The sequence below is a fragment of the Zootoca vivipara genome, chromosome 10, assembly GCF_963506605.1.
Source record: "Zootoca vivipara chromosome 10, rZooViv1.1, whole genome shotgun sequence".
In the NCBI taxonomy this organism is placed as follows: Eukaryota; Metazoa; Chordata; class Lepidosauria; order Squamata; family Lacertidae; genus Zootoca; species Zootoca vivipara.
The window spans coordinates 61,690,061-61,710,586 of record NC_083285.1 but is presented as its reverse complement, the minus strand read 5'-3'; the positions used below and the strand labels follow the sequence as shown (position 1 = coordinate 61,710,586).

The 20,526-nt window shown below is 46.0% G+C and overlaps 1 protein-coding gene across 1 annotated transcript in view; it reads right to left on the bottom strand.

Moving 5' to 3' along the window:
* Positions 1 to 20,526, bottom strand: part of IRAG2 (inositol 1,4,5-triphosphate receptor associated 2) — a 56,890-nt gene that overhangs the window by 26,616 nt on the left and 9,748 nt on the right. The window contains 15 exon segments of the mRNA XM_035126608.2: positions 707 to 778; positions 1,251 to 1,312; positions 3,092 to 3,254; positions 5,359 to 5,473; positions 7,408 to 7,571; positions 8,754 to 8,846; positions 11,246 to 11,392; positions 11,865 to 11,967; positions 12,070 to 12,134; positions 12,244 to 12,303; positions 15,636 to 15,692; positions 16,855 to 16,932; positions 17,184 to 17,234; positions 17,801 to 17,918; positions 18,751 to 18,909. Coding sequence (XP_034982499.2) covers positions 707 to 778; positions 1,251 to 1,312; positions 3,092 to 3,254; positions 5,359 to 5,473; positions 7,408 to 7,571; positions 8,754 to 8,846; positions 11,246 to 11,392; positions 11,865 to 11,967; positions 12,070 to 12,134; positions 12,244 to 12,303; positions 15,636 to 15,692; positions 16,855 to 16,932; positions 17,184 to 17,234; positions 17,801 to 17,918; positions 18,751 to 18,909 — 1,507 coding nt within the window.

The window sequence follows — 20,526 nt, the reverse complement described above, 5'->3', positions numbered from 1 at the left end:
CTGGATTCACCAATAGGGCCACATTGCGCTGTTTAGCTGGTGGTAACATTGCAATGTTTAGCAGGTGATAGTGTGAGGTTTAGCTGCTGATAAAATTGCAGTGTTTAGCTGGTGAGTTATTGCGATACTTATCTGGTGAGTTATCATGATGTTTAGCTGGTGAGCTATTGCGATGTTGAAAACCAGATAACGCCTAGCCCTTACACACATTGTGATTTGCGATATATTGCCAGCTCAAATATTATGAAACAGTTATCACAACGTGAACTTCAAACCGGTTTTGGACGCTATACAGTGGTACCTGTCGAACCTAATTTGTTCTGGAAGACCGTTCGACTTCCAAAATGTTTGAGAACCGAGGCACAAAGGGCAGTCGGCAAAGTCAATGGAGAAAAAAGAAAAACACACAGTGGAAGCTGTTCAACTTCTGAGCCGCATTCAAAAACGGAAGCAACTACTTTTGGGTTTTCGCTGTTCAGGTTCCGAAACGTTCGGCTTCTGAGATGCTCGAAAACCGAGGTACCACTGTATTGATATATCACCCAGCTGATGTACCTAAACGTTCATGAATTTCATCATCTCTGCCTTGGGGTTTTCAAATGGTGAAAAGTTGAACTTCACATAAGAGGAAGCTACTTTTTCCTGTTCCACTTCTTGCACACAACGCACGCTCTCCGTTAAAGAGTCAGGAGCTGCTAGGGCTTACCTTCTGCTCTGTTCTTATCTCTTCGTTTACATTTGGGCCGGACGAAGAACTCTCATCATCACAGGCACAGCTCTGTTTTAATTCAAAGAATTTTCAGCAGGGGGTTAGTATCCTGGTCAAATGGTCCTGACATCACATACCAGCTCGTTTTGGAGGTGTGGCTTATATTCTATCTGACGATACAGCACTAGAGGTGACATGTCAATGCTTGGAGCAAGAGAGGAAGGGGGGGCTGCCCTAGCTCAGTGGCAGAGTATCTGTTTTGTATGCAGAAGGTCCCAGGTTCAATCCCTGGCATCTCCAGGGAGGAGACTTTTGGGAAAGACTAGAGGGACAAACAGTCCAATTAAGTGCAGGGCAACTTCCTACACTACAGCAAGCAAACAGAACATCTTGGAAGGAAGCTTGCAGTGTAAAACACTGTAAAATTGGGATGGGTAAGGTAGCCAGCAAACCCCAGATGTTGCCACAATTCTGCTCGGGTTCACTAACTTTGCATTAATAATAATAATAATAATAATAATAATAATAATAATAATAATACCTGGCAAAGAACTCCACACAACAGTCCTTCAAAATGCTTCTGCCTGAGCGAGTCAAGAGCAGCTAAGAAGCAAGACGTTGCAAGGATTGATCAGAAACTTTCCAAATTTTACAAGAGTTTGTCTTCTTTAGCCAAAATAAAAGCAGTCCACCAAGATGAGTACAAAAATGGTGGGATAACCAGCCACATATAACCAACATGCTTAAGTCTAATTAATGCATGAAGGGGTTAATACCATAGAGTAAGCTGTGCTGTCAGGCTTAGCCATGTCACTTCCCTTACCTTGGGAGGAAATAGGTAATCAAGCCTATTGTTCCCTGTGCAGACTACCTTAGAACAGGCTTCCTCAACCTCAGCCCTCCAGATGTTTTGAGACTACAATTCCCATCATCCCTGACCACTGGTCTTGCTAGCTAGGGATCATGGGAGTTGTAGGCCAAAAACATCTGGAGGGCCGAGTTAGAGGAAGCCTGCCTTAGAAGCTCAGCATGTGAAGAGGACTGAGCTGGTTGCTTCAGCTTAACTCTTACCAGCCACTCTTGACTTCCTCTACAGTGGTACCTTGGTTTATGAACACAATTGGTTCTGGAAGTCTGTTCATAAACTGAAGTGTTAATAAACTGAAGCGAACTTTCCCATTGAAAGTAATGGAAAGTGGATTAATCCGTTCCAGACGGGTCCACGGAGTACTCAACCTGAAGCGTACTTAACCCGAAGCATGGATGTAATTGGTTCTGGAAGCCTGTTCATAAACGGAAGCGTTCATAAACTGAAGCGAATTTTCCCATTGAAAGTAATGGAAAGTGAATTAATCCGTTCCAGATGGGTCTGCGGCATTCGTAAACTGAAAATTCGTAAACCGAGGTGTTCATAAACCGAGGTTCCACTGTACCAATAAACTAGGAACTTTCACCACTTTGTAAGTAAGTTATGTTTTACTGCCCGTGCAACTTATCTGACTGATGTATGCAAAAGCATATGAATCCGACCTTTGAAGAGCTTGCAAGTAAACCAATTTTTAACTTACCAAACATGTACGTTTCCTATGTTGTGGGAAGAGGGAAATTTTGGAACTCACTTGGAGACACATATTTTAAAGGTCTAACAGTCTATCTTTCCACACTTTACTTTGCTACATATTTTGTGCCCCAAACTTGGACTTTGATATTCAGGAATTCATATATATATGGCACCAACAATAATAGCAAGACGTAAAGAAACTGTGGCAAAGCCACAACAGACCTTGGGACCACTGTCACGTAAAAACATATGGACAGGGAAATGTTGATTTCTGAGCGAGATTCTGAATAGACACCAATGATATGCCTCTATTAACATTTTGTTAATAGAGGAAGTCTGCACCAAGTTCTCTTTGGAGGCAGGAGGAAAAGTTGTTTGAAGCACAAAAATACACTTGGACAGTATCCAAGGAGATAGACCAAAAAAATATTGCCTCCTCCAAGCAGCAGAATTTGAGGCACTAATTCTTAGATGTGTTCCAGTGCACAGATGGGTAAGGAGTGTCAGGTTGTTCAGCCTTGTGGCTCCAATTGGATCCTTCAAATCGCTCCCAGTGCATGGACACTGGATAATTTTTACCCATTAATAAGCACATCTCTTTGAACAAGTAGATGCTCTGAAATTTTGTACTTCTCCGAATTTTGCAATATGGTTCTCGGCTCAAAATGAAAAACAAAACAAAATACCAAAATTTGATTTTAAGATTGGGTATTTTAGGACAAATACCAGAGTGAAGCGAGCACTCCAATTTTCATTCAGGCAAAAGAACACATGCCAGCTGCCCTTAAGTCTCGGAAAGAGTAACTTCAAGTGATACTTACTGCTCTGCTCTTTAGCTTTCAGTTCCAGCACCTGGCAAGTGCGTGTTAAGTTTATATTTACACTCCGCAGGTTTGTTTGCTCAGCGATGCTCTCTTCTAGCTCCCTTTGCAAAGATCTTGCTTCCAGGCTGGCAGCGTGAAGGTCGTTCTCCTGATCCTTAGCCTGCGGGAGCAACAGCAAGTCAGCAAAGTTTCAAGGGACTCCCTTCTAGACCGCTCAGCAAACCTCATGCAAACAAAAGCTGAAATGCATCTGCTCGATCACTCCGGAAGCAATGAACTCCAGACCTGCCTTTTCATATATATATATATAGCTTTAACACTTGCAGGTTCTGTTGGTTTTCTCTGAGCAGATGTATGTGCCAAGTCGCTTCTTTCCTGCGTAAGGCACTTAAAAGTCACCACCCCCTTCTCTCAGCTTAGACTTCCTCTGCATTCAGAATTTTGCAAGTTCCAGCGAACGCAAAAGGTTCTGCTTTTCCCCAAACACACAGGATGCACTCTACAAGGGCTACCTTGCAGCAACCGCAAAGGTCAGGCCCTTCAGCACTTCATAGACGAAGATAAGGCTCCACTCGTAAAGCCTCCTCATTCTCATTTCACCACCAAGAGACCTCTTCCCCAACACTGCGTGTTGAAGCGTTACTGTGATCAACAGATCAAAACGATCTCAGCAGCTGCATTCTGTGTGAAGCAGGGAAAAGAACACCAGGTTGTGTCCCACCGATGCTCTCCAAGTTCACATGTATGCGCACTGGAGTTGTGATGTACGATGCATCAGCTCCCCCTCCTCACCCCTGGGCCCAAACTTGGCAAGACGTTGGCGATCTTCAATGGGATTCGGATTCATTGGGAGGACTGTAGTTCAGTGATAGGAGAACACCACCTTGCCTGCAGAAGATTCCTTGGTTGAAATCCTGGCACTTGCAAGTAGGGCTGGGAGGAAGATTTGCTGCCTAAAAGCTTGGAGATTTGCAGAGGGTTTTTTTTTAGTTACGTAGACCAGGGTTTCCCAACATGGGGGCTCAAACCCATGACCCTCAGATTAACAGTCTCCTGCTCTACTGATTGAGCTATCCCAGAGGTCCCTTCCCCCCCCATAGATAGGGCTGGACTCTTTTTGCCCCATTTCATGGTTCATGCAATTTTGGGAGTGGGGTGGGGATTCCAGGTCAACAGCAAAATGGAGCAAAAGGAGGCCCCTGTTGGGGAGTGTGCAGCAATTTACTCCATTTTAGATGGAGGGGACATGCCCAACTCTGTGTTGGGGTAGGTTTATGAAATATACTCGGAGTCGAGAGTGAATTTCATGCTCTTTATTCAGCTCTTAGTCATAAAGGAGAAGAAGAGGAGAAGAATGCCCTTTTCCCAAAACCATCTGCTTATATACATTATTTACACAATGGGCTTTGCGTGATTGGCTACTTCAGGGCTACACCTGTGGGCCAATCAGTTTGTGGATTGACTTCTGCCAGCAGCCTGATTGGCTGCTCCTGCAGGCCAATCAGGTTGAGGATTCACTTCTGCCAGCCGCCTGATTGGCTGCTCCTGCAGGCCAATCAGGTTGCGGATTCACTTCCACCTGGAGTTGGATTGGGTGGCTCCTGCGGACCAATCAGACTGCTGATTCTGGATCCTATTGTTTTATGATTCAGCTCAGTACATAACAGTTTCCCTTTTCCTCTTCTTTATTTTTAAAGTTTAAACTCAGCACAAGAAGCAGAACTCTGGCTTCTGCTGCCTTTAAGAATAGGGCCATAGCTCAGTTGTAGACCATCCGCTTTGCATGCAGAAGGTCTCAGGTCTAATCCTAGTAGGGATGGGGAAAAAGACTCCTACCTGGAACCTCGGGTAAGACCATGCCAGACAGTGGAGACAATAGTGAGCTAGATAGACCATTGGCCTGACTCCATATAAGGCAGCTTCCTATGCTCCCAGAGGCACTCAGAGGGCACTAGAGTCAGCTGCCTTTAAAGAAAAAGGAGAAGGAGGAAGAAGCTCTAGTCCTACCACCACAGTAAGTACCTCAAAACAGGAGATGCTGAATCATCGCACACACATGCAAAGCAGGATATGGAAATCCAATTGCCACTCTGTAATAGGATTTGTCTCTTGTGTCCCTGCCTCAGTTTTAGGCCTTCCTTCTCTGGGGCTCCAAACAAGACAGTGTCTTCCACATCCTGCTCTTGTCCTCCAAAGTTGTCCTCCTTCCATCTCCCTGTATGCAAAGTCTTAAAAGCAAGAGCAGCACAACATGCTGCACTTACCCGCTTGCTGGCATCCTCAAGTTGTTGGGTTAGCTCTTGAAGTGCTGATCTCAAGGTGCCTCCTTCTGACACAGTGTCCTCTTTCAGCTGTCTGGCCAATTCCAGTTCATGCTGCCTAAGGGATATAAGGCAGGAGGAGCTTGAGGGCATGCAGAGGGTTTTAGAGCAGCGGTGCTCAGAAATGTAATTGCTTCCTCTTCAAATTCTGCTTGATGGTATATGGCCAGTCCAAACCTAGAAACATTGTTGGGTACACCTGCTCATCTCCTACACCTGTGCAGGTTCAGTTCTTCTAACTCCCTTTCTCCTACCAGGCACCTCTTCTCTGTCACCACTTAGAAGTAATTGGGCCCATGACACACTGGGACTCATTTGTCCCATTCAACAGAGTCAAATGCCTTAGGCACAAACGTCAGATTAGCAAAGAGTTTCAGAATTCAAGCAATTTCCCAAGTAGAAAAAAATAAATCAAGCATTAACGTCCCAACAGATCTTGCTTCTCCATTAGGTTTCCGGGGAGCCCTAAATCTAGCACAACACAAGACATGTCTCTGTTCCTCCAGCTTCAGCTGAAATTCTCGCTCTCACAACTCTCACATACCCAGCCCTGCTTGGCCTATTGTTCTCCATTCTAGGATAATACAATCATAGAGTAGGAAGGGGCCCTGAGGGTCATCTATTCTAATCCCCAGCAATGCAGGAAACCTGCCTACAGCCATTCTTGGGTGGGCTCCAACCACCAGCCTTCTGATTAACAGCCAGACATGCTGACCCATTGCTCCATGATGTGGCATCCAGCCAGGCGGAGTGAGAAAAAAATGGTCTTTGTGGCAACCAGATGCAGCAATCTAGGGGGCTGAGATGTCTTTGGCTCCCTCCATGTTTGTTTGAAGGGAGCCCAGCTCCCTCCATGTTGAGGGCCCCCCCCCCGCATCACAGCTTTAGCACCCGGCTCTGCCAGAGCACTCATCCTCCTCCAGAGGATGTGATGGCACACACATGTGATGCATGATGTCACACGTGAGCAACGTGCGCTGGGCCGCTTCAATCATGGAGGCAACTTGGCGCCTCTGGTAGGAACCGAGCTCATTCCTTGAAGGTGCAGGTGTTGGATACGTAACTGAGCTTCCATGGACATGACCTTGACCTATTTAGCAAGCCTCCTCCTCCAGATCCCTAACCTGACAAATACAGGATCACTGTTTGGGAAGGGACCCAGGAGTATAATTCAGACTGACCCCACCCCACCCTGGGACTCACAGCAATATATACACCAGGGGTCAGCATACTTTTTCAGCAGGGGGCCGGTCCACTGTCCCTCAGGCCTTGTGGGGGGGGGCGGACTATATTTTGAAGGGGAAAATAATGAACGAATTTCTATGCCCCACAAATAACCCAGAGATGCATTTTAAATCAAAGGAGACATCCTATTCATGTAAAAGCACCAGGCAGGCCCCACAAATAACCCAGAGATGCATTTAAAATAAAAGGAGACATTCAACTCATGTTGAATTACTCATGTAATTCAACTCCCGGACCGTCCGCAGGCTGGATTTAGAAGGCGATTGGGCCGCATCTGGCCCCCGAGCCTTAGTTTGGGGCCCCTGATATACACACACACTACTGTGAACAAATCTGTTTTCTCTCAATTTCTCATTTTTCCAGTAGTAAGTTTAGTTTGCCACATTTCTGCAGGCTTGCAATTAAAAACCAGAAACACTCACGTGAAAGTTTCTCAAACATTCCGTTTCTTCTAGTGCACACACTTTGCTATGCAGTTTTGCCATATACAGCTGTTCTGCAAACCATTTTCCCCAGTATAGTGCACTTTTTCTGTGTACTTTTGGCCAGTGCCCACGACTTTCAACCTGATGTGCGTATATTTTGGTTTAAGAACTGCATTGCAAATCTCAAAGGACGTCTGTGTGTTTCGGTTTGCCTGTTGCTTCAGGAAGTGAAAGTTGCAATCTGAATCATATTTCTCCGCCATCCCCAACACACATACTTAAAAAAAAAACTAAAAGAAGGAGAAGGGAAGGGGGAAATAACCTGGATGAAAGTGCTTTCTTCAAGTGCAGCTGTTCAGTTCTCATCCTCCTCAGGTTTCCCGCCATCTTTATAAGCTCCTTGTCCAATGAGTCCTTCTGAGATTCCAAGAGATCAAGTCTCTGAAGCCAAAGAGTTCTTTTCTTCACCAGATCTTGCTTGAGCTCCTGTATTGACATTTTAACAAGAAAAAGAACCCAATAAGGAGTGTTCAGAAGAAATACTTAGCAAGCTATTAGCTATGAATGTGTGTTGGTTTAACCTGAAAAAGCCCCATTCCCATTTAAGTTTGGATCAAATTAATACACATGAAAATTAACCTGAATGTAATAACTGCAAAGTAATGCCTTTGTTCTGCTTTCTCTTTTGTATTTGCTTACTGGGAATTATTTTGCTGGAATGGTGGGTGGGGAGAGGCAGACTGCGGTCCCTATGTTGGGGGATGGGGAAATGAAGTCACCTGAAACCCCCCCCCCAAAGTACAGCATTGCTGCAAAGGTCCTTAAGAGGAGGCTGGCTTGCCTCCTGTTAGCGAAGCCCCTTAAATAATGCAGAGTCCAGAGAGAGGAAAAAATCTTGTTAAGACTTTACAGTGCTCAGGTGGATGAAAAACGGCACATAATTTGAGGAGAAAGGAATAGAGGTCTCGTCTTTCTTACTTGAGGCCTCATACATAGCAGGGAAGCATTCAACCAAATGTACAGAGGGAAAACTCTCTCAGAACTACACAGCCAATCGGGGCACATCCTGCTTCAGCTCCATCAGGGTCCTAGAGTCCTCCCATCTCCTTCCCAAAGCCTAGTTAGAGCTTTCTCAGCTTTGGGATGAAGGTTGGAGGGCTCTAGCACCCTATCAGAGATTCATGCCTCCCTCCCAAAACCCAGCGCCTCACTTCAGGAAAGCAGCCGAAGGGGGATGGTGAGGTAATTTTTGGCCTTGCACAGAGTGCCACAGTACCCAAGTCTGCCACTGTCGGAAGTGCCAAGACTCTCCATTCACTTAAATTGAGGGGGGGGAAACAAACCCCAAACCTAGCCATAACCTGAAATTGGCAGGTGGGGGAGAAAAATTCACACCTTCTGCCAAGCACCCTAGGGGGCAACAGGGTCCCAGTTGATTTCAGAATGGTAGGCTCCTTTCTGGAAACACAAGTCGAGATCAAGAATACGAATGAACTAAGTGTGAATGTTAAAAATGTGAAGGACTGCCTTGTGAAAGAAATTCCGAAATCCCAAAGGGGGATAATTTTGTGCCAGTACACATCCCTGCAAACTTCGCCCAAGCCCTTGTAATTCAGACAGTAGGGAGGTGTCCTAAAGCACCCTTTCTAGCCATTCAGTAACATTTACCATGAGCTTCTTCTTATGGGCTTCTTGCATATTTGCCTCAAAGCCCTCTGCCTGCAGGGCGGCTATTTCCTCCACTCGAGAAAGTTCTTGTTTCTGTAAAGAAAAGGTTACGTCCCGTGAACTTTCACATCTAAACGGTAACACGCCCTGTCCCCCCCAAGGGCCTTTGAACTTTGCATAACTTCAGGATTCAATCCTGCGCAGCTCTTTTGATGTGGAAACTTAGCAATGAGAGGCTATTTGTTTCTCTAAAAGAGTTATATGCAGTGCCTGTGAAGGAATAGGACTGCTTTAAAAGGACTAAGCCGCTAAACAGTTAAGCATACATAACAAGAACAACAACAACAACAACAAATTATTTATACCCCGCCCACGTGGCTGGGTTTCCCCAGCCACTCTGGGCGGCTTCCAACAAAAAAATGAAATAAAATAATCTATTAAAACTTAAAAGCCTCCCTAAACAGGGCTGCCTTCAGATGTCTTCTAAAAATCTGGTAGCTGTTTTTCTCTTTGACATCTGATGAGAGGGCGTTCCACAGGGCGGGCGCCACTACCGAGAAGGCCCTCTGCCTGGTTCCCTGCAACTTGGCTTCTTGCAACGAGGGAACCGCCCGAAGGCCCTCGGCACTGGACCTCAGTGTCCGGGCAGAACGATGGGGGTGGAGACGCTCCTTCAGGTATACTGGACCGAGGCCATTTAGGGCTTTAAAGGTCAGCACCAACACTTTGAACTGTGCTCGGAAACGTACTGGGAGCCAATGTAGATCTTTCAAGACCGGTGTTATGTGGTCTCAGCATCTATATTTCCCCACCTATTCAAAAGCCTATAAGCAAACAAATGTGGTGTATGGAGTGTTAGGGTAGGGGTAGTGCCTCTGGTGGGGGACATGTTGTGCTCTTCTGGGGGCAGTTTGTCCACCTTTGGTCCCCACCTTGCACTCAGCTCTCACCTGTGGCTCCTAGAAGCTGTCAGCATGCGACAGTGGCCACACCTCAAAAACGGCTTCAACTGGCTGGGTAAATTAGGTGTGAGGAGCCGATGGGCCTCAAACCCTTGGTGAGTTAGGGACTTCCCCTGCATGCGAAGACAGGCTGTGGTGAACTCAGCGGATGAGACCAATGGTGGGTCCAAGAAGGTGGTTTGGTTTCTGCATGTGCTGCAGAGGGAAGTGAGGGGCAGATGGAGCTTGTCAACCTGGGAAGAAGAAGGAAAACTCTGATCCTAAACCTCCGCTTAGATGCAGATGGTGGCAGCAGTCACGAAATTAAAAGACGCCTGCTTTTTCGGAGAAAAGCAATGACAAAGCTAGACAGCATCTTAAAAAGCAGAGACATCACCTTGCCGACAAAGGTCCATATAGTTAAAGCTATGGTTTCCCCAGTAGTGATGTATGGAAGTGAGAGCTGGACCATAAAGAAGGCTGATCGCCGAAGAATGGATGCTTTTGAATTATGGTGCTGGAGTAGACTCTTGAGAGTCCCATGGACTGCAAGAAGATCAAACCTATCCATTCTGAAGGAAATCAGCCCTGAGTGCTCACTGGAAGGACAGATCCTGAAGCTGAGGCTCCAATAATTTGGCCACCTCATGAGAAGAGAAGACTCCCTGGAAAAGACCCTGATGCTGGGAAAGATGGAGGGCACTAGGAGAAGGGGATGACAGAGGATGAGATGGTTGGACAGTGTTCTCGAAGCTACGAACATGAGTTTGACCAAACTGCGGGAGGCAGTGGAAGACAGGAGGGCCTGGCGTGCTCTAGTCCATGGGGTCACGAAGAGTCGGACACAACTAAATGACTAAGCAACAACAAAACCTCCGTTGACTTGCAGTATATCTTCAGGAGAACAAAAGGCCACAGAGTAAACCCTACACAAATCCGGAGTGGAGTCCCTAAGACTGTTGGGTGGCACCTTGGAAGGATGCCCTCCTTTCAGCAACTCCTTCAGCCAAGCTGGTGCCAAATGTCTTGCTCTGCTTTCCTTTGGACCACCTCAGTGAGGTTGAGATTGGGTCTCATTGTCTGGGAAGCCCAGGTCCTCCATACACATTGCCCAGTCCTGTGCTCCGGGGAGCTCACTTCGGCTTCACCCCTGGAGGCGCATTCCTATTGTCGCTCGAGATAGACAGATGTCAACACACAAACAAACTTGGAGCCCTGAAGGTGCTGTTGGACTCTCATTAGTCCTATTCAACACTGCCAGTGGTCATTGATGATGGGAGCTGTAGTCCAAAAACACCTGGGGGGCACAAGATTGGGGAAGGGTAGTATAAGCCACACCCAAGTCGTATTTAATAACCTTGCCATTCCCACCAACGTAGAAGAATCTAGGTCTCCTGCACCTCTCCAAATGCTTCTTTCAGGACCAACATACTGTGAATAGTTATGAATTGGCATAAGAAGAAAAGGATTTACATGTGGGAGGATGAGAAGAAGCATCTTGCTCAGGTTCTGAAATGAGCAAAAGCTTTGGAATGGTTTTGCAAGTTCTACATTTGCTATTCCATCCACAGACTTTTTCAATACCAGTTTCTGAACAGTGGCCTTGAATTTTTCTCCCACTTTCTCTGGCCCTTGCAGAAGCAGCAAAACCTCTCTGTCCAGTGATTCATCCAGTGCAGTCCAATCGATTCCAGAGACCTGCATAGCAAAGCAATCAGAAAGGGGCCATATGATACAAGCTCAAACATCTGCCAAGTCTCGACACTAGCCAGAGGCTGCCCTGGACATAAACCGTTCCTTCCAAGTTGCACTGCCGTTTGGCTGGATGTCATTTATTTATACTGTACTTTGCAGAGTATGTGAAGGCAGGCCCGTGCCCCGAGAAGCTTCCAGTCTAAAACCCAGCAAGGGGGGGGGGTTTACAGCGAAGGGAGAAGGAGCAGGGAAGCTAGATGCAGTTGTGTTAGCTGCATGTGCAACTAAATGCTTATTTAGAAAGCCACACTTGTTATCCAAAGGCACAGAAAGGTGCCAGAGATCTGTGCAAAAGTGCGACAGTCTGGAACACAGCAAGGTAGCAGTCTTTGCCTCGCTTCCCAGTCACATTGGAGGAACTGGCTCTGGGGCACCAAGAGGGAGAAGCAGATAAGATACAATTAAAAGCGCCCACCTCCGATTGCTCTTGGGCAAGTTCCAGTTCGCAGTGCAAAGAACTGCTCCCTTCAAGGATGCTGCTGTTGAATTTGTATATCAAGGGGAAGTTGAAGCCATTCCTAGCAGAAGGATAGTCAAAGAATTAAATCTGCGAAGCTCCAAGAGCGTGTCTCGTTAGAAGGGCACTGAATCTTGCCTCCTTGGAGTGCAAAAGTACTCACGAGATCAACTCCTGCTGCATTTGCTGAATGTTGTTCACCAATTTATTCTTCTCCAACCGCAGGGTCTACAGAAAAACACAAAACTCTCTCAAGACACAACCTGCAAGCAACCCCCCCCCCAATAAAGCACCCCTCTTCTACCTCCAGCTCCCAAACAAATTATGGCAACTGTACCTCTATTACCGAGGTGTATTCCTTGAGGGTAGACTTCAGCTCCTGAATATCCAGGTCCTTCTGCACAGTAAAGTAAAGGATGAGAGAAGTAAAGGAGAGAGAGAGAGAGAGAGAGAGAGAGAGAGAGAGAGAGAGAGAGAGAGAGAGAGAGAGAAGCTAAAGGCATTGAGACAATTTCTGAAGCTGACTCCATACAAAAAACCCGTTCCTAACAGATTGACTTAGTTAAAAGAAAATTGTCATGGCCATGAAAAATGAGGGACTGATATTTCTTGAAGCTGTTTAATAAGGCAGTGATTGCCAGAAAATGCTTGCTTGAAGGAGCGTCAACAGCTTTTGATGGCTGGTGGGTACTAGTTTTTGCACATGCATTGTCTCTGTAAAGATATTTAGCCATTTGGATGCATCTTGGACCTGGATTAGAAGTCTGGCTTTTCCATCTGGCTAGGAAAGAAGCATTGCAGAGCCTTTTGTAAAACTGCTGTTTTACAAGCCAGCAATGCATCCATCTATCTCCCATGGTCAGTTTGTAGATTGGAAACAGATACGGGATTGCAGGAGGAGAGAGATTTGGTTCACATTTTAATGCAAGCCGGCCTAATCTGTACTTCCTCAAACAATACATGGACCAAAACATAGCTATCTGCCAACAAATTCACACGTCTTCAATTTTTTGTGATTCAGTTTTGCAACCAAAGAAAGTGCAGTGAATTCCGCATATTAGGTGAAAGGATGCCTGTATTAGTGCAAACAACATAAAACTCATTTAATTAAGGGAAATGGCTTGCAAAAATGTGCACATTGGGCAAAATGGTGTAGAAAAATGTGTATACAGTATTAAGAGTAACGTGCACGAAAAAGTTGAAGTTGAAGTTGAAGTTGCAGATTAATTTTCATGAAGGCTTAAAAAAAGAAGGAAACTAATGCTGAAATTGTCAATTCAAATTCAAGTCTGGAAAAATGAGAAACTAAAATTAAGAGATCTGACTATCCCCAACACCTAAAGTTTTAGGTGATGCAGGAAGGAAGAGAAAAATGCAGAATATGTTGACAGGAGACGGGAGATTCCTAGCTGCAGGTTTGTGAGCAAGCTCTGCACCCAGCCAGGGGTGGAGCAAGTGGGGGGCAGGGGCGGTCTGCCCCGGGCACCGCCCTGGAGGGGGTGTCACTCGGGGCCGCGCCCCCGCCCCTCGCCTCTGCACGGCAGCCGGGGGGGAGCTGCAGGCGCGCCGGAGCGATTGGGTGCCACGTGGGTGCCTGCTGGAGGGGGGGTGGCACTCGGGGCCGCGCCCCTGCCCCACGATCGGCGCCTGAGACTGGACGCTCAGTCTAGGCTCCGTTTAGAAGTCGCGGGGGGGCACGATCCCCCTCTACCTAGCACGCATGTGCAGCGGGATCCTGCGCATGCGTACAACATAGAGGGGATCGTACCCCCCGCGACTTCAAAACGGAGCCTAATTGGAGCGTCCAAGCTCCGTTTTGAATTCTCCGGGGGTATGTGTGATCCCCCTCTATGTAGCGACGCATGAGTCATTACGTAGCGATGCTGCGCCCCCCCCCCCAGGGCATGGCAATTTCCCGTCCCGGGTGTTCCGGCGCCTCGCTACGCCCCTGCACTAAGCTCTACATTTGGAGTTCAATCCCTAGTTTGAACTACACGCCTATTTTTTTAAAGGCGCCAGGTAAAGAGGCTGTAGCGTAATACATCCAATGAGCTTGCAGAATGAGACTTTGCAGGCATGTTTAGGGCTTCATTTGCAGAATACCAGCCTGACCCTCAAACCCTTATGCCTCTCTTTGTTTTTCAGAGGAAGGCAAAGGAAAAGTGCAAGACAGATTGTACTGCAATATCTGAAAGAAAGCCTCTTGCACTGCTCTAATATTTAGGTTAAAAATGACACTTTGCATGACCGACATGTGACCCACCTGTGGTGGCTCCTCAATGTAAAGTTAGGTGATAGTGGCCTTTTCAGAGAGGGATGAGCTTAACCCTTTCCTTATCCTTGTCACTCACAATCCCTCCCTCCTTGCTCTCCATCTCAAGGAAGCCAAGCTCAGACACAGGAAACAAGCTGTTTCCACCTGCAGAAATGCTTGTCAACATCCACCCTCCGCTTCCACAATCCTGGAAGATGCTTCATGTGGGCCAATTCATGTGCAGCATTATTTAAAACATCCCTGGCATGAAGGAACATGTGCCCGAATGGTGGGGTGTGTTTTTTTTTTTTTACATAATTCAAATCAGCTACAGGTGCTTGGAGAAGGAGCAAGTCAAAGCTATGCAAAACAAGCATTCTGGAGGGGAAGGGAAGCAGAAGTTTGCATGATACGCTCCTGGCATTTTCAGGCTCGTCACTTTCTGTAGAAGATTACACAGAGAGCTTGCAGCAACCAGACCCCTTCCGCCACTCTGAAAGCTGGGCACAGTCAGTCTAATATGCAGCTTGGCCAAGTAAAGATGCCAACTGGGTTATAGGGAAAGGACAAGGGAGACCTGCAACAAGAATACTGCAGTGTGCTTCAACCAGTCACACCCACTTTCAGGATACAGTGGTACCTCGGTTTAAGTACACAATTAGTTCCATAAGTCTGTACTTAACCTGAAGCGTACTTAACCTGAAGTGAACTTTCCCATCGAAAGTAATTGAAAGTGAATTAATCTGTTCCAGACGGGTCCGCGGAGTACTTAAACTGAAAGTACTCAAATGGAAGCGTACTTAAACCGAGGTATGACTGTATGCCATTCCACCTCCACCACCCCTGTTTTCCTCCCCCAAACCCCACTATCAGCATTCTGTATTCTGTACGCACTAAGCATACTCTGACCACATTGTGTTATTTGGGTTTTTTGTACAACTGTAGCCTGCAAAGCCAAATAACACACCTTCCTTGCACATGGATGATGATGTTTTGGCCAAATAGAAAAAGGTGGCATTCGAAAAATGAGTTTGCTATTATATTATATGCGTATGTGTACACAGGGGCCAGCTCCTAGGGGCCGAGGGCTCTTCATCCCCCCAATATAATAATATTTGAGGGAACCGGGTGCCCCCAAAGTTAATGGGCATCGTCATCCAAATGGTGTGTGTTTATCACATCATGTGATCGATTAGGCAGGATGGGGCTTACCTGCCCCCCCATCTTTTATTCTAGTTAGTATTGGTTGGCACCTGTCTGTCTCAAGAGACCATGGAGGAGAGTGCTTTTGGGGGTAAGGTCAAACCGCTGGAGAAATGGCTGTCAGTGTTACAGTGCGATGTGCAAATTCAGTCCTACGATCCCACTATCCTTAAACCTTCATTGCCAAAGCACTCTTCCCATGGCTTTCGCATCCAGCCCAGCAAGACACTGCCTAGCAAGTCTGTCTCTGCAGCACAGCAAGAGCTACTCACCTTGAGGATGGAGGCGTCTTTATTCTCCACCGTCTTTTCATACAGGTGTACTTGTATCTGGAGGAGAGGAATTGAAATGACTGTTTTGCCTTATCTCCCCTGTGTTTTTAAATTTGGAGCCTTAGGCATAGCTGCCAAGTCTCCTGTATTCCCCGAAAAATCCCCATTTTCCCAGCTGTTCCTAGCTGAAAAAACGGATTTTTTTGTTTCCCCCTGGTTTATTCTGGTGCGGCGGCCATTTTGGAACTGGGCGGAGCATGCTCAGAAGCTGGGCAAAGCATCATCATAAGTCACTTCTGAGCATGCTCCGCCCAGTTCCAAAATGGCGGCAGTGCTACTTCCAGTCTGCTACTTCCAGCCCGGTCCCTTATTTCTCCGACAGCAACTTGGCAGGTATGGCCTTACAGGACTTAAATACTGATTTTTGTAAGCTGCTTTGAAAGCCTTTTTGGCTATGGGTGGGCCATAAATGCCCCAAATACATAAAATGTATCCCCCAAGTCAAAAGGAGGAGCTGTCAGAGCAGGAGCTGAAAGGCTCCATCCAATCCTTTATACTGCTGTTACTTTACATGGAATGTTAGGATAAAAATCTCCCAGATAATTTAAAAAATAATAATAATCTAATATTCATGTACTCAGAATATCTGACATCAGGAGAGTTTTAAAGGGCAAGTTGATTTCAGCTCTAGTTGGGAGAGAGGCCAACAAATTCATTATGGTTATTACATGACGTTCTACCTTGGAATTTGAGTGCAAAATTGCAAAAACCCAAGGTTTACATTCAGTAATCTGATCTATTTCAGTTTGGCAACACAGATTTTAAAATAGCGCTCATTTGCTTACAGGTAAGTTGATTGACGATTTAAGCTGAAGCATCTCTTTAAAAACATCTTAAAATAAAAACTGTACAGTACCCTATGACACACATGCGCACACATGCTTAATCTTCGAGGAAGAAAGAGTGCCTAGCCCAGTGTTTCTCAACCAGTGTGCCTCCAGATGTTTTGGGACTACAACTCCCATCATTCCTGACCACTGGTCTTGCTAGCTAGGGATGATGGGAGTTGTAGTCCCAAAACATCTGGAGGCACACTGGTTGAGAAACACTGGCCTAGCCATCCCACCATTTTGTTTATAGATGACACAGAAAAATATTTGGCATTCGAAGCCCTGCATCGAACCCTTGCTTCCCCACACCTACTTGGGTAAGCACCTACTTGGAGTTCAGCCATATTTCTTGACAGCTCTGTGATCTTCTTCTGGAGACCATCTGAATCCAGAGCGTGCCTAATATTCTGGATTAAAGCAGATACTATTTATTATGCACAGCAAGACCAGCCAATAAGACATGCAGCCCCAAACTTCGGCCCTCCAGATGTTTTGGACTACAATTCCCATCATCCCTGACCACTGGTCCTGTTAGCTAGGGATCATGGGAGTTGTAGGCCAAAACATCTGCAGGGCCGCAGTTTGGGGATGCCTGCAGTAAGACTTTTTCCAGCATATAAAACTGTCTGCAGACAATTCAGACGCAATTCACACTTGCCTCCTCTTGTAGAGATGAGATCTTGAGAATGAGGGACTGATTCTCCTTTTCCTGGTGTAAAAAGGAAAGGGGGTGGTGGTTTAAGATACTGCTAACATCCACCCACCCACACAGTTACTCAGGGCCACTATACACAACTACCATGTTTTGCCCGCCCCACCTGTGGAAAACTCTGCCCTCAATTTATGGAAAATTGGAGATGTCTTGGGTTATAATCAACATACATCACCACAGAGCTTTAAGTCACATAGTGACCTATAAATAGGGTTGACTGACAACTTTCAATTTCAGTTTCCACATTTGCGTATCAGTTTGCTCTCTTTTTTTTTATAAAGTCCTTCTGAAAGCTCACCAGCATTTTAGTGCAATTTGTAATACTGCATAAGCATTTTGTCAGACATACACATTTCACTTAATTTTTGTACAGGTATGTCGTTTTCACTAACGTGTGCATTTCTATGTAGTTTACATTACTATATAGCTATTATATTTTAGTATGCATGACTTGATTGGGGAACTGCACAGCGAAATTAGGATAAGTGCAAATTTCAAAGGACTTAATGCACCGTTAAGCCTCAGTCAATAAACACTGTCTGAAATGGTACAAGTCCACCTACTAGCTGCTTATTCTGGGCTGCTGTTCTCAGCCTTTTTTCCTCTGCAGCGTTAAGGGTATTCTTTGCTTCCTCCAGCTCCTCTTTTAAGGTTTTCACTCGAGCCACAGACTGCTGGAAACTGAAAGAACCAAAATCACCAAGCCTGTTATGATGAGCAATGTGTGGTTGTTATAGGGCATTTTAGAAATGGGGGGGGGGAGACTGGCGGAATTTTCCTGCTCTGAGTGACCGCCTCCAATCTGGCAAGAGGAAATGAAGACATTTGGATTGCTCTGTCCCTGTTGCTTCAACGACATGGCATCAAAATAAAAATATGTATAGCAGCCCTTAGCAGAAAGGGTTGCAGCTCTTTAAAAATAATAATCAATCATATCAAACCAATTATTCCAAATTATACAAATATATATCTATTAAACCAAACATTATGCCAAAATTATAAAAATTTTGCTTCCCCATGCTTCAAATTCTGAGGGTTCTGAATATCGATAATTGCTGCCATTCTTATTAAAGTTCCAAGTTCTTTCCAATCCTTTAAATCCAACATAGTCCAGATCTTAGAAAGGGTTGCAGCTCAGTGCATGAGCAGCCATTTTCCATGCAGAAGGTCCCTGGTTCAGTCCCTGGCATCTCCAGGTAGAACTGGGAGAGACTCCTGCCCCGAACCCTGGAGAATTCCTGCCAATCAGCACAGCCCACACTGAACTAGATGGACCAATGGTCTAACACTGTATAACGCAGCTTCCCATGTTGCTAAATCAGTGCTGGCTCCAGGATTTGGAAGGCCACTGGAGAAGATGACCAGTACCACCCCTCTCCACCCAACTACTCCAAGTTCCCCCCAACCCTTGGAGAAGATTTGGGGGATGGGGGATGGGGGAAGTCCTGTTGCACCTGCAGAAGCATTTCCGCTCGTGCACTGGTTTAGTTGGATTCCACCCAAAGTGTCCCACCTTTTTATCTGATTATTCAGCCCCACGTTGTCCTCCATCAATCTGTTGTTGGTCTCCTCCATGGCGTCCAGAGCTGCCTTCAACTGGTTGTTCTCCTCTTGAAGCTTCTGATTGCTGAACTGAAGATCTGCTACGCAAGTGATCAGGTCAGAGGTTTCCCTGGATGCACAAGGAACAGAAGGCTCTGACCAGCTGCCACGCTTGCATTCTCCACGTTTCGATGGGAGGGGGCAGCTTCAAAGATCAAAACCCAACGTGCCCCATTTCTTTTGCATCTTTCTAGCTGAATTGCCATCCCTGCGGCTTGCCAGGCTGCCCTCTGGGCCTGAGCACCCAATCAGAAGTGGCTTTGCACCTGCTGACGTCCCCATTTCCTCATCCTTCCCAGTCAGTAGCAGGGACAGCGCTATTAGGAGGCTGCTTTCCACTCTGTTAACTTACATTCCTCCAAAATCCTCTCCTATCTTCGAAATCCCCCATCATTAAAGTTTCCCTTTCCACCAACCCATGCTTGTCCTTCAGCTGCAAATCCCAGCAAACTGCAGATTGGGCTACTAATGCAAATGACATTTTAAAAAGGGGGAGGCAATGCAGTGGTAGCCATGAGTAGCTCATCACCAATGCCCTATCATGGCATCACTTCCTAGCCCAGAAAACGACTAAATTATTCGTGTGGTGTGTGACAAATGCCTCATGGGCTACACCAGAGACCGCTCCAAAAGACTGGTAAAACTTAGAGGATTTTGTCTGATAGTTATATTTGAAAAGAGAGAGGGAATATGGGACCACAAAGGGATTTAGCATCACACTCTCAGATTAGAAGGTGGCTAGCATAGAACTCTTTTGGGAAATGTGTTTTTAAGTGACAATTTAGCAAGTATAATTGTTTAATCTCTGTATGCATATTGCTGAATGGTTTAACATTGGAAAATTCCATTGCAGCATACTTGTTGTTTAGTCGTTTAGTCGTGTCCGACTCTTCGTGACCCCATGGACCATAGCACGCCAGGCACTCCTGTCTTGCACTGCCTCCCGTAGTTTGGTCAAACTCATGTTCGTAGCTTCGAGAACACTGTCCAACCATCTTGTCCTCTGTCGTCCCCTTCTCCTAGTGCCCTCAATCTTTCCCAACATCAGGGTCTTTTCCAAGGATTCTTCTCTTCTCATGAGGTGGCCAAAGTATTGGAGCCTCAGCTTCACGATCTGTCCTTCCAGGGAGCACTCAGGGCTGATTTCCTTAAGAATGGATAGGTTTGATCTTCTAGCAGTCCATGGGACTCTCAAGAGTCTCCTCCAGCACCATAATTCAAAAGCATCAATTCTTAGGCGATCAGCCTTCTTTATGGTCCAGCTCTCACTTCCATACATCACTACTGGGAAAACCATAGCTTTAACTATACGGACCTTTGTCGGCAAGGTGATGTCTCTGCTTTTTAAGATGCTGCCTAGGTTTGTCATTGCTTTTCTCCCAAGAAGCAGGCGTCTTTTAATTTCGTGACTGCTGTCACCATCTGCAGTGATCAAGGAGCCCAAGAAAGTAAAATCTCTCACTGCCTCCATTTCTTCCCCTTCTATTTGCCAGGAGGTGATGGGACCAGTGGCCATGATCTTGGTTTTTTTGATGTTGAGCTTCAGACCATATTTTGCGCTCTCCTCTTTCACCCTCATTAAAAGGTTCTTTAATTCCTCCTCACTTTCTGCCATCAAGGTTGTGTCATCTGCATATCTGAGGTTGTTGATATTTCTTCCGGCAATCTTAATTCCTGCTTGGGATTC